The sequence below is a fragment of the Apium graveolens genome, chromosome 2 (genome assembly GCF_009905375.1).
Source record: "Apium graveolens cultivar Ventura chromosome 2, ASM990537v1, whole genome shotgun sequence".
Classification (NCBI taxonomy): Eukaryota; Viridiplantae; Streptophyta; class Magnoliopsida; order Apiales; family Apiaceae; genus Apium; species Apium graveolens.
This window is the reverse complement of record NC_133648.1, coordinates 239,525,999-239,540,345: the sequence shown is the minus strand read 5'-3', so window position 1 is coordinate 239,540,345 and position 14,347 is coordinate 239,525,999. Positions and strand designations below refer to the sequence as shown.

At 35.6% G+C, this 14,347-nt stretch overlaps 1 protein-coding gene across 1 annotated transcript; it reads left to right on the top strand.

Moving 5' to 3' along the window:
• Positions 1–349: 349 nt before the first annotated feature.
• LOC141698189 (protein FAR1-RELATED SEQUENCE 5-like) lies at positions 350–3,632 on the top strand. The gene is made up of 7 exons (XM_074502838.1): positions 350–468; positions 615–639; positions 1,564–1,711; positions 2,052–2,196; positions 2,318–2,944; positions 3,046–3,115; positions 3,231–3,632. The coding sequence occupies exons 1-7, from the start codon at positions 350–352 to the stop codon at positions 3,630–3,632; spliced, it is 1,536 nt and encodes a 511-aa protein (XP_074358939.1).
• The last annotated feature ends 10,715 nt before the right edge of the window (positions 3,633–14,347 follow it).

Here is a 14,347-nt window from a genome sequence, read left to right as displayed (position 1 = left end):
TCAGTGCTTGACTACTATGCAACAAAAGAAACTTGTTTAAATATAAGAATCAAATATCAACTATCAACTATTTGAAAAACAAAAGCATAAAAGATTTATTATAAGTTCAGAGATACACCACATGATGCCCCCGTGCCGGATTCAATCATATTCCTTTTCCGACCTGAAGTAAATTGAAATATGGTAGCAAATGCCAGTACATCTCAAGGTTTAAATATTAAGATATAAACACAATAGGATACATACCTTTCTTGGACTTTGACGGTGGAGGTTCTCCATATTCCATGTTTGAAATAATTTGACCACAACAGCGGTAACAATCAAAGATTAGTCATGTGGGAGGAGTAAAATGAAAATTGAAATTTTGAAACAACATGAAAAAAAGGAAAGTGTAATCTTCTCCTCCATAGAATTTGCTAATTTGCTTGATCATTGCATTACAGTTGAATTAGAGAGAGAGGGAGGGAGGTAATTCAAAATCTTTCCTTATCGAAGATAGCTAGAGAATGAATTAAGATTAGAAATGGGTTATGACTGGGTCTATGTTGGTTTTTTATTATTTAGTAAATTACCTTAATACCGTTATCTATGTAAAAATTGTATACCTTCACTAGCGTGCATCAAGAATATATTGATATGGTACATCATCCGTATTTATTTTATTCTCAAATTTTATCTTATGAGTCAAGACATAAATTACATTATATTTACACACTTTTATTAAGTTCTCAAATTTTATCTTACATGCCGATAGACTATCAACATCAAAACGATAATAATAATAATAATAATAATAATAATAATAATAATAATAATAATAATAATAATAATAATAATAATAAGGAATATATCTCATCATAATAAGGCTGGATTTAGTGATTGATTGTTATAGTCATACGTATGCATAATTTTTTGTAAATGGACTTAAGTTTACTACTACTAATAAATTTTGTGAATCTGGGAACTCACATTATTTATCAGCGCTTATACATCTCTAATTAAGAAAGATGTGGCTGGGTCGCTTAACTTAAGTAAAATTAGGCTCCCCTGTAATAACCCGAACACCGTTAAAGTACACAACATGCCGATTTAGGAAATTTGAAAATAGGTAATTTATTATTTTAAATAAATAAGGGATTTATAAGTAATATATAGATAAATATTTATAAGTTAAATAAGTGTTTGATTAAATGTTATAATTTTTTTTACTAAAATGAATTAAAATAAATAAATTTTAAATACAATTATCTTAATTCATAAATTTTAAATTCGAAATACACGTAAAACATAAATTTTTAAAACAAAAATTTAATAAAAAAGCAAAAAATCAAAATAAATTATGAAAAAATACGTCGTTGTTAACATTCAAATTAACAACTTATAAGTTGTAAATTTGGCTAGTAAACTGAGTCGACAGACACTAATCAATATATATTTACGGACTTATAAACGAATAAATAATAAATTTTGTAGAACGAAGTATAGCTATATTTGTGAAGTTGCATTGACCCATCAAACACAGGACATTGTACATAGTATAACTCACTTGATGTTAAAAAAAAGGGGAACGGTCTACAACAACCGTTTGTTGTAGACCGTTTTATAACAAACACATTTGTAGCTGTTGGATGGGGGAATAAAGGGCTGAGATCACAGACGGACCGCGGAAAATTTCCGCGGTTGGCAGAAGGAACCGCTGAAATTTTCCGCGGTTGGTAAGCTTGCCCCTTATCCCCAGCAACCCAACAGCCCCCCTATACCACACAAAAAAAAACAGTTTTTTTCACAACAAAAATTATACTCTCCAAGTGACCAAATTAGGTGATTTTGGGGCATTTTCATCAAGAAATTCAAGTACTTTTATCAATTCAAGGTATATTTCTTGTCTTAAATTTCACATTTTCATGGCGGATAAATTATTTGCTCGTATATTTCGTCATAAACGTCAAAATAAAAAAAAAGAGGCTATTGATCATAGTTTACATCTTGATGATTTAAATACTAGTGAAGAACCTAAAACCCTATATATGTTGAAGATGATGATTTTGTAGATAGAAATGAGAAATTTATTAATTTAGATGACGATTTGGTTGATGTTGAAGATGAAAATGATGAAAATGAGGTTGAAAATGATAGTGATAATGTTGAGGGTGAGGATAAAGATGATAGTGATAATTTTGAATCAAAATTTTTAAAGTATGGATGAGGCCGGTCATTTTTTTAGGGCTTATGCTTTACGAAATGGATTTGCTATTAAAATTCAGGCGAGTCATCGTAATAAAGACAACAAGATATATGGTCGTTTATATGTTTGTAGGCTTTATGGAAAAAGTGTCATCGCCGAGAGTAGTCAAAATAAACTGCGTAGAGAGGTTCTTCCTAAAAGTGAGTGCAAGGTGAGGATGTATGTCAATTATCAAAAGAAAAAACGTCTTTGGGAGGTAACTAGCCTTGAATTGGCACACAACCACGGTCTTGTTTCCCCTAGTAAGATGAATTTGGTACAACACGAAAGACATGTCAACACCGTGACCCGTAGTTTGATTAAAATGCTTTATGGTTCGGGGGTTCGTAATTGTCAAGTGATGAATGTGATTGGTAATATTTATGGATGTAATGATAAAGTTGGTTTCAATGTTCAACATGTTAGGAATGTGTTAAGAGACGAGAGGAAGAAAAGGTTTGAGATTAGTGACGCCCAAGCGGGGTTGGACTTGTTGCATAGGTTGAATGAAGAAAGTGGTTCTAAATATTTTATTAGGACCGAAGTTGATGAAGAAAATCTTTTGAAGTGTCTAGTATGGATTGATCCGAGATGTATAACGGCCTACCAAAATTTTGGCGATGTTGTGGCTTTTGATACCACTTATCGGACAAATAGATATGCAATGCCATTTGTCCCATTTATCGGAGTCAATCATCATTATCAATCGGTTATTTTCGGGTTTGTATTGATGCGAGATGAATACACGACGACTTTTGAGTGGATTCTTCATACTTGACTTGAAGATGTGGGGAATAAGCCTCCATTGACTATAATCACAGATCAAGATCAAGCCATGGCAAGCGCTATTGCGGTTGTACTCCCGAATACTACCCATTTATTGTGTTCTTGGTACATTAGTAAAAAATTCCCCGAGAAATTAGCTCATTATTATTCAGCTTTTCCGGAATTCAAGACAGACTTCAACCATTGTATTTATAAATCTCTCACCGAATGTATTTTTAAGGCTAGATGGGCGTCGTTTGTGGAAAAGTATCACTTGCAAGAGCATAAATGGTTAAATGGGTTATATGAGTTGAAGCGCAAGTGGATTCTTGCATATACTAGAAACACATTTTCGGCATTTCAAAATAGTATATCGAGGAGTGAGGGGATGAATTCTTTCTTTGATAAGTATGTGAGTTCGGCAACGGGTTTGAAGGAATTCATTGAAAATGTCCAAAAAGCATTGGCAAAGCAATTCATGAGGGAGAAGGAAGAAGATTATGTCTCCATTAATCTAAAACATCCCATAAAATTGCATACGACATTGGAGTATCATGCTTCTTGTATTTACATTAAGGAAATGTTTAGAAGATTTCAAGATGAATTGGTTGAGTCTTCAAAATACTTTGTTGAAAAAGACTGACGAGCTAGTGAAGAAGGGGAGAGAATGGGGGATGTTTATATGTACTATAGTTGTTATAGGCCCATGTCTGAGCCTACGAGAATAAATGTTTATTTTGTGGCATTCGAGAAAGCAAGCTTTTTGGGAATGTGTACGTGTATAATGCTTGAACATTCGGGGCTACCTTGTAGACACATATTGGCGGTCTTCACTAAGAAACGGGTTTCGGAAATTCCCCCGTATTACATAAACTCGAGGTGGACAATGCATGCCAATAGAGTTGATGGTTTGTTGCCTTACGATTTGGATGTTGGACAAAGTCATGAGATGACCTCAACCGATTGATTTAATAGCATGACAATGTTAACCATGATTTTTTGTCAAAGTATCATTGTATCCAAGGAACGGTATAATTATGCCGTTGGAGTGATGAATCGAGAAATACCAATTCTCGAAAGAATGAACGTTGATGGAATTAAATCTTTTGAAAGCAATTCTCATGCTCTAAATGCAAGTGCTCATGAAGAACTAATTCTTGACCCTATTATGTCCCAAACTAAAGGGAGGAAAAAGGATGTTCGTTTCAAAAGTCCCATAGAATCGATTGGTAAAAAGGAGAAGCCACCAAGAAAGTGCACTTATTGTCAAATGGAAGGCCATGATAAAAGAAAGCGTGCTAGTAGACTAGAAGATCTTAAAAATGCTCAAGAATTGTAATATAATTAGTAATGTAGCATTTGTAACCGAATGTTGTAATCATTTAATGAATTTGAATTTTTAGTATTTAACATTTCTTTCTTTTTTATTATGTTTTATTGTCATATAATTTCCAATTATTATCATATAATTGTGTTTTATTGTGATAGGTAACATGACTAGCGAGTATAGTGGTGACAACAACTCCGATCATAGTTGTGATTCGGTTTCCCACGTTAGCAACACATTCTCGGACTCCCTACCAAATGAATCGTGGTATGAGGACAATGACGAGGAAGATGTGGTCTCACTAACTTTTAGTGAGATGGAAGATGTATGTGCCGAGTTGATTCCCTTTGTGGACAATGACGAGCCACCCCATGTGGAGGAAGAGGAAACAGACTTATACCCACCCGATCAGGAGGCTTATAGGGCCAAAAATTGGATCGAGGCATACAATTGGATGGAGGGTATTGAACCGTGGAGATTGGTGAATTCTCATCCGGATCCGTACTTCCTTCCGATCTTGAATTTGGGCAACAACACGCCCGATGGAAAATGGAAAAAATCCGGATGGAATGGCGGTAAGCTTGTTAAATGTGATCAGATTGTCGATATTGTAAACTTGAGGCCTCGTGAGGGTTGTAATATGGACCAAATGCTCATTGAATATGTGAAGGGTTGGGTTTCACACCTAACGAGAGGGACGGAGAGGGAACGTGGGACATGATTTGCAAGATTTCGTCTCTACGATGGCTCGAATACGATTTCCTTTACCATTTGGAACGACTCCAACCCTTACCCGTTGTGACGCCCTCCAAACCCAGGGCCTAGATTTGGGGGTCACTAACCAATAAACCATAATATAATAAACACAACGGAATAAAATAGTAAATATGACCCCTTGCATGCAACTGGATCGATCACAGGTTATAGTATGGAACAGGCACTAATATAAACCAAGTCTTTATTACAAACCGTAAGTCTAATTAGTTTTACAAACTTTCTAAATTTTATTACAAACCTCTAGACTATTCAACGTCCCAAACAGTCTACCTGAAAAACATACCACACTATTTACAAGCACTCGAATTTTGATCAAACTTGGTACTCAAGCCTGCTCTGGCCTAGATGAAAGAATCAGAATAATAAACAAGTATGAGCGAAAGAAATGCTCAGCAAGCAGTATATAGCTTATAATTTAAAACAACAACAACAAAAATATATCTGATGAACAGAACCAAACAACAGTACCTGAACAATATCAAAACTGATATAAATTTTGATAATAAACAATTTTTTTATATATATCTTTTTGTTTTGGATTAGAATCCTCGAACGATGGTGTGTTGCCACCGGTGATAAGCCGCGGAGCAACACCGATATGCCGAAGTATATCCAACTAAACAAAGGGTACCCAAGGCACATATCGGCCTAGCAAGGTATTATATCTTGTATAATACATAGCTCAAACTGAACCGCCGCCACGGCCTCTTACGCAACCATCAAATCCATAAAAACAATTTTTAATCAAAGGAGTCAAATCAAACGACATCCTTAACAACATAACTCTCTGTTTCTCATGGTCCAGGGTTATCTCAACAACCGATGGAGAAATAACTAGAACAATTAGTCATTCGCTAATCTCAACTCAAAGTTTCACTGTATAGAGTAATTTGTAGCAAAATATAAAACGTTTAACTATTCTGAACTTAGAATAGTATAGAAACTTGTATATTAGAGTTCAGAGTAAGTATCACTTGAACAATAAGTGAATGTATATGTATTTGCAATTACACCATAAGAAAACTGAGGAATATTTGTAAAATAGGATTTATGATAATATCACTTGAACGATAAGTGAAGTAAAGGATACTTTCCTGGTATGCTTGAAAACCTTTCACTAAAACCCTGGCTTATAATTATTGGCTATTGACTCCGTCTAATACTGGACTGCACCTCTTGCAACTCGATTCTATAAACAAAAGGACTATCTTTATTGACAAAACCAAACTCAATCGACGTAACGATACGTCTTGGCATCTACCCGATCGTTTATAACTAATCATGGCATTTCAAAACTGTAAACATATATCATGCATATCACGTAACACGTACTCATGTTATTCATATAGCACGAAATCACATATTTCATATAACACATAAGTTATATTGTCAAAACATAGGTCTCAGTACGTTCAGAACTGAATTCAGGTCAATAACAGTGTTTACCGATCAGATACCGACTCAGAAGGACTAACAAATCAAATGACATTGCAATACAAAAGAAATTAGGTCTCAAAAGTATTTTTATTGAAAGCGTAATATTTTTCTGAGTCTGTACGCGTTCGTTCCGTATTAAACGGACGAACGGTTCATTTATTATGAATAAAATAAGATTAAATGGAAATAAATCAATTAATAATAACATTAATTGATTTATAAATACCAAAATATAATTTTTAAAAGCTTAAAAACAATTTTTAGGAATCATTTGAATTAAATATAAATAATTATATTTTATTTAACTATTTATAAATAAAATTAATTGATTAAATAAATTAACCGATTAATTAAATCTATAAATAATTAATTGAAACAAATTATAGATAATTAAAATAAATATGGATTTTTTAAAATAATTAAAGAAATAATTTTTGGAATTTAAAATGATAAAAAAAATTGGAACTATAAATAATTAGTAAATGATTTTTGAAAATAAAATAAATAATTTTTAAAAACAGAAATGAATTTTGATTTAATATTAAAACAGAAAATACAGAAACATAAAAATTAGAACAGGCATAACGGAATTCAGATCAAACGGGGGAGGCGGTTGGTGGGGATGCCCGGATAATGGTTGAAGGTGGCCGGAATCTGGGGATGAACCCAGAAACCGGCGACCCTCGCCGTTTCCGGTCAGCCACCATCCCATCCCAAATTTCGGTCAATCGACTTCGTTTCTGAAGCCAATCAACTCCCAACAACTCCCACAGTCCAGACTCACAGCAACGACATCATACCCCCACCTGAACACCATTCCCGGCGAAACAATCAACCCAGAAACGAAGAACAGCGGTGTTCTTTGCGGTTTTCCGACGAAAACAAGAAACAACTCGTTTCTTACCCAAATTCAACAAACAATATCTCAAATCAAGGCTGAGAATCATACAAACACGTTTATATATTCATAATCAACAATCACAACACGTATCACTTGGAGAAATTAAAAATAAAAAGAGTAAAAACCAAAAACTCGAATATATGCTTTCAGGAATCGATTGATACAAGCAAATACATGATTCCACTCCAAATTCAATAGGAAAGCTTATTCTAACATCAAAACAATCAAGGTAACACATAATAATGAATTCGAAATTCATCGATTCCGACGAACAAAGTTCGAATCAGAAAACTCAACCTTAATATATGATTCTGGTATCGATTTGTTTATCTCTGACATAACTTTAATCCGGTATCAATATCAATACAAACAGGTATGTAATCCGATCAAAAATTTCTTCCCTTGAAATATACTTTCGAGACTATCAGATAAGGAAGAAGACTGTGTTTATCTGTTTTGGTTTCTGATTTTTATTAAATCATATAGATAAACACTGAGGATATTTATGCTCAGTAACTTATCCCGATAAATCATAAATCAATACTAGATCTCACATTTTAAAATAAAAGCACAAAATTAATAATTTACGGGGAATAACTTTAAAAACACTTAAATATAAAATTTATATCAAAATTCCCCAAAAATTTCGAATAATTCAAAAATGCAAAAATTATGGGTATTTGAAATACATATGATTTTATAATAAATGAAAATACGAATTTTGTGGGCTTTGACGTCCCGGTGGGGGACCGGTCCGTTAATTTTTGAAAAACAGAAACGACTCCTAAATTATTAGAGAACCACGAAAACACGTAAAATACATTCAACTGCACATAAAACCAGATAAAACGAGTACCTCAATAAAAACGCAAATTAATACGAGTCCAGATTGCAGATCGATTCATATAAATGCAATTTGAACACATATTAACCAATCAAAAAGTTTTCTGGTCCACACGGGGACACAAACAACAGTTATAACACATAACATCATGGAAATAATCATTTTAACTTTTATAAACACACAATATTTATTTAATTAGCATAAAATATTCACATAATTTTCCCGGATATTACACCCGTGGAAACTTACGGAAGGGCATATCTGTGATGGTTGTGTACTTGTTCTCCACCATATTGCATGCTTCGTGGATACTACGCAAGGAGTTGCTCAACACCGGTTATCCGGTGGTCTTTCTAATATACTAGGTATTTTTTTTAGGATCAATATATTTCGTAAAATTTAGTGGATTGTATTGATCGTGTAAATTTCATTCGAACCTATGTATTTTATAATTTTCATTGAATTTGAGCGGCAATTATGTATTTTCTATGAATTCAAGTATGAAATTTGAGATTGAAAGTGTACCTATAAATTTGAGATTGAAAATTAAAATTTACAAGTCGAACTATACATTAGAAATTGTTATGAAATGTATTAAAAAAAATTTTTTAACATTTGGACAAAATGTTGACTTTTGTTGACTTTTTAAGGAATTTTCAATTTAATGTAAAAATTGATTTTTTTTAAATCACTCATTACCATATTTTAAGACTTTTGAGAGTGGTTTAGATTTTTGGAAGTTAGTTTAGGACCAACTTCCAAAATTTAAGAAATTTCAACAGAAGCTTTGCAAGCATTACTATGTTTATGCTCTGTTTTTTGTGGAAAAAACCAAAGGGACAGACCGTGGAAGGCTGAAGAGGGACCGCGGAAATTTTCCGCGGTTGGGCGGGGAATTTTTTTTCCGCAGACTGTATACAGACAACCAACCTGCACAAATTGCCAACAAAATCCCACACTTACAATCCTCCAAAATTCAGCATAATTCACCAAAAATTATTAACAACAATCCTCCAAAATCCAAAACAATCCAAAATCCACCAAAATCCACCTAAATTAAACAAAAAAAACCCAAATAAAACCGGACAATATAAAATCAAATGAAATCCAAGTACGTAATCCGACCACCTAAAATCAAATGAAATCCAAGTACGTAATCCGACAACCTAAAATCAAATGAAATCCAAGTGCGTAATCCGACAACCTAAAATCAAATGAAATCCAACTACATACGAAATGAAATCCAACCACATAAGTACTATGAAGCTTCGTGACGTCTACGCATACGAATACCGGGAATCCCCCTTGCCTTCCCTAGCAGAAGCTCCCTGCTATTTGATACCTAAAGGTATCCACCTCCTCTTGCGACCAATTCGGTACCTCGGCTAAGTCATATCCTTGTGTGAAGTAGTCCATATATTTCATCATATAAACACCGCAATCATTGGAGTTTCGTTGCTTTGGTCTGGACGGTAGAGCTAGGTACTCAGCTGAAGTAGGGTCACGCCTATCGACTGGATGTATCATATGCAATAACCTCGACAACAACCATGACTGCAATGAAATTATGATCCAAGAATGAATACAATATACAATTGACAAGGACTATATATAAGACAGTAATAGTAGACAAGTAAAAGAACATACCACCACTTGTATATCCTCACGATAATCCGGCTCATCATTCATTGAATCTATGATAAGACCTTCAAATCATCTAGTACCGAACATGAACAAAACCCAATGCATATCTCTGACACAACAGGGGATGAATATGTAGTCTGCCTCGAGAATAGGAGGACCAACAGTAGCAGTGGCAAAATCAGTAAAACTACGTAATGCTTTATTCCATGCCCTCTGCAATGTATCTCCACCGATCCTTGATGCTTTTCTGAATTTCTTCACATGTCCTTTCCCAAGTACCATGAAGTAGGGATCCATGAAGTAATAGACGGGTTTCCTCTCCCATATACCTCCAGTGTGAATCTGTTATTCCCAGTGGACTAACAATGAGATTTACAGAAGGGGGGGTTGAATGTAAATCTCAAAACTTTTTCAAGTTTTGAGCAGTTTGTAAGGCTAAGTGTTTGAGTGATCAAATATGTGTGAATTTCTTGGAGCTGATGCAGACAGATATATATTCAAACATAAATGTAATGAACACAAAGAACTTAAAAACTTTTCTGGTGGATTTGTTGTTCCACCAGAGATGTGTTATTTCAGAAAATCTGTGATTCAAAATTAAATCACAGCTGCTTCCTAGTACAAACTAGATGATTTTCTCTCTTGATATTTCTAAACAGCTCAGGGAAAATTCACATCTAATTACTAGCTACTACTTGGTTTATATATCACCAAGTTTACAAGTGAAGACAAAGATAAAGTATAATAAGAAAATAGTTCTCCACTTGTTTCTATTCCATTTTTATCCAGTGTAATATGGAATTATCTGTTGACTTTCCATTTTGAACCAGACTAAAACGACTGCTTTTTCTGCTGTTCCTGAAATAGGCTACCACATCTCTGTCAATCCATGTGCCTCTGTCAGCTTTGTTAACTGTCACTATCAACTGCTATGAGACTGAGCATCCGTTGAAGCTTTCATCCGTTGATGGCTTTATCCGTTGATGTTCTAGCAGTTGAAGCTTTATCCGTTGAAGCACTTATCCGTTGATGGATATTATCCGTTGAAGCATTAGAGACATCCGTTGAAGCTTTGTTTCTTATCCGTTGAAGGTCTTCAATATCCGTTGACACTTCTTCACTTATACAAAATTACAAGGCATGAAATATTTACAATTAGCCCTCCTATTTGTACATCCATTAGTAGTCAACATGACTGATTATTTCCTAACAACATCTAAGAATTACAGCTTGAAACCAGAGAGTGAAATGTGCTACAATAACAAACTTATTGCTAAGTAAGGTTACTCCTTCAACGGATAGCCAAGATGGTCTTATCCGTTGAGGCTACAAACACTAGATTTCTACTTAAGTGTTTTGCTTAACTTATCATCAAACTAATACACATATTCCTAACAATCTCCCCCTATTTATGTCTACTAGAACTGTAGGCATAAATTTGGGTTTAACTTGATAATAACAAAACACTTAACAAATATATAAACTGTAACAAAGCAGAAATTCAAAAGTGCTACAAAAGTGTATATGCTGAGATGAAATTGAAGAAATACATTGTTTCCAAGGGTGCTCCTTTAGCCTGAGCAAATTACTTTCTTTTCCTTTGATCCCTGGTTTTCTTTCCTAGCCTCCTGTCATTCTCCTCTATTTGAAGTTGAAGTTGTCTGTAGAATTCAACTTCATCTTCTTCATTGATATCTAACTTAGACTGCATATCCTTGAGAGTTTCATTACTGGCAATCTTTAGCTGATCTTCAATTCTGAAAAATCTTCTGACTCCTTTATTGTCTCTGAACTCCATCAACCAATGAGGTGATTTGTGAATTGTAATACCTCTCTCTTGAATGAGTAAAGTTCTAGGCAAGGCATTGGGCTCCCTCCAAGTTTTCCTTATGTTGGCAATCTTGTTGAGAATCTCAGTCCTGGCAGTCCTGGTAAAGCCAGAATCCTTTTGTATGGCTGAGTAGACTCTAATCAAGGTAGAGTAGCCTTCATTCAGAATTCTGTGAAGAGGCCATGTTCTTTCCCCAGCTCCTTTGTATTTGAACACTAGTCTTTCTGGTAGCTATCTGTAGGCAGCTATTCCCCTTACATCCTCCAGCTCATCCAGATAGAGTTCAATGTCTGAAAATTCTTTTATGTCACAGATGTGAACATAATCATCTTTGGAGGTTTGAGGTTTAGGCTTCTGTGTGAATTTGATTGAGGCTTTAGAGGGTGTTGATTTGATTCTTCTTTTCTGCTTCTTTGATGGTGTAAAAGAGGTTAGGAAGGTGGGCAATTTGATGGTGTCCCAATCAATTGGTTCCTCCTTAGGAATGATTGGTTCACCATGAATGTTTATGAAGGGGTCAGACACAATGGGTTCAGGAATAGTGGGTAGTGGTTTGGATATTGATTGGTTTTCTTCAGTCTCATCTACCATCTTTCTCTTTGCATTGACCTTCTTTCTATTCCCTTTCTACCATTCTTCCTTACTTTTTTCCTCCATCTCAGTACCAACCATGTCCCCCATAGCTCTATCTTTACCTTTGTCTTCAATTTCTTTCTGTTCTTCAGCCTGACTTAACTTTAGCTGTTTTTCAAGCTTTGCTTGTGCTCTTTTGTTAGCCTTTAGCTATTTGGCTTCTTCCTTCAACCTCTTGGTTTCTTCCCTCTTGGCTATTGAGAATTTGGGATGTCCTTGCATCACATAGATGCTCTTTCCCTCTCTAAAGATAACAGCCATGTTCCTTCTTACAGCCTCATCCATGTTCTCTTTGAGCTTTATGATACTTCTACCCAAAAGCTTGTCTTCATCAGGCTTTGGAAGAGGAAAATCCACTCCTTTAATTTGAGCAAGGCTTAGAGGGTTCTTTGTAGAGTCCTTGTTGAAGCTGTTGTTGGGCTTGAGAACCATAGGTTGCAGATCTTTGGAAGAAGTTTCTCCATCCTTATGCCTCCCTACTGGCTTGAGTTCCATAATAATTGATTCCACTTTTGTGCTATGCTTCACAGATTATGATTGAGAAGTTGTAGAACCAAATATTAGTTGCATCTTTTCATCAATCTTCTTCCTTTGCTCTTTGACTTGCAATTCAGCTGCTGCTATCTGGATTAGATCAATTCCATCTAGCTTTCTTTTGACTTGAATTGGTGGAGAAGTTGTGATGACAGGAACTAGCACTTGAGAAATCTGAACTGTTGTAGATGGCTCTCCTTCCCCTTCCCCTTTATTCTCCCCCTTTTGTTATCATCAAGGGTAGGGGTCAAGCCTTGTGCTTTTGCCAGCTGCATGAGTAGATTTGTTTGAGTTTGTTGATTCTGAAGAATGGTGACCATAGAGTCTTCAATGATTTGAACCCTATCTTCCAATCTGGCCAGCCTCTTGTCAGCATCAGATGCTTTCCTCAGTCTCCCCAACAAATCTTGCATAGTACCATAGGGTATAACTGAATCCAATTTCTCAGCATTGTAGGATTTCAGATCAGCAATGTCCTGCTTGAGCTCATCCACACTTAGATTTTGCTGGTAATGCTGCAACTGCAAGAGATGCAGAGATTCCAGATGAGCTTGAAGAATTGCCTTGGTACCAGCATCTTGAGTCTCCTGAAAGGCCTTCTGAATTGTCATGACTTGTCTGACCAAAGTGACACCAAATTCTCCTGGTGTTGGTGATTTGGCCAGTGCCCATTCAGGAAGAGCAGGAGCAGAACTTGGGCCTTCTACTCCCCCTAAGTTCATGCTCTCATTCAAAGAATTAGAGTCATCATCATTAGAATTTACTCCAAATTCTTCAGATGGCTCACCAGCTTGAGAAGGCAGCCTGTTGACAGCAGCTTTGTCTCTGAGAAGAGATTCTGAAGTGTGTACAATGTGTAGTGTCTGTTCTGCCTCCACATTGCCCTGAGCAGCCAAAAATTGAAAGGCTGAAACAGGGTGAGTAAAAGTGTCAGCATCCAAGGAAATGTTATCAATGACAGCTTTGTAATGTTGCTGAAATTGTCTTTCCTTATCTGCATCATCCACTTTCATTAACTCACTAGCAATGGCTGGATCCACCCTTATAGCTTCTGTACCTGCCTTTCTCTAAATTTCTCTCTGTTCTTGCATCAGGGGCTCCCCCTGGCTCACACACACCCTCACACCCTCACCTTCACCTTCTAAGGTGGCACTCCTCTTACTTACTTTTGCCATGCTGGAAGAAATAGCATGCATTTGGTGACTCTCAACCTCTCCTTTTGCCTGGGAGCAACCCAGCCTCTCACTCAAAACATCACTCCCTTCCCTCAAGCCTAAAAGTGATTGTACAGTTGCCATGTCCTCTACAGTTGGAATTGTTTCTGTTAAGTGTGTAGAGGCCATCAACGGATAGGGAGTATCCGTTGAAGTGGAAACTGATGGTATCAACGGATAACTGCTGTTAAGCTTATCCGTTGAAGAACAACCACT

Excerpts from the sequence above, each read along its gene's own strand:
- LOC141698189 (XM_074502838.1), top strand. The coding sequence starts at position 350 with ATGAAAATTGAAATTTTGAAACAACATGAAAAAAAGGAAAGTGTAATC. Across the intron at positions 1,712-2,051 it reads AACCGCTGAAATTTTCCGCG|ATAGAAATGAGAAATTTATT; the intron begins GTTGGTAAGCTT and ends ATGATTTTGTAG. Across the intron at positions 2,945-3,045 it reads TATCAATCGGTTATTTTCGG|ATCAAGATCAAGCCATGGCA; the intron begins GTTTGTATTGAT and ends CTATAATCACAG.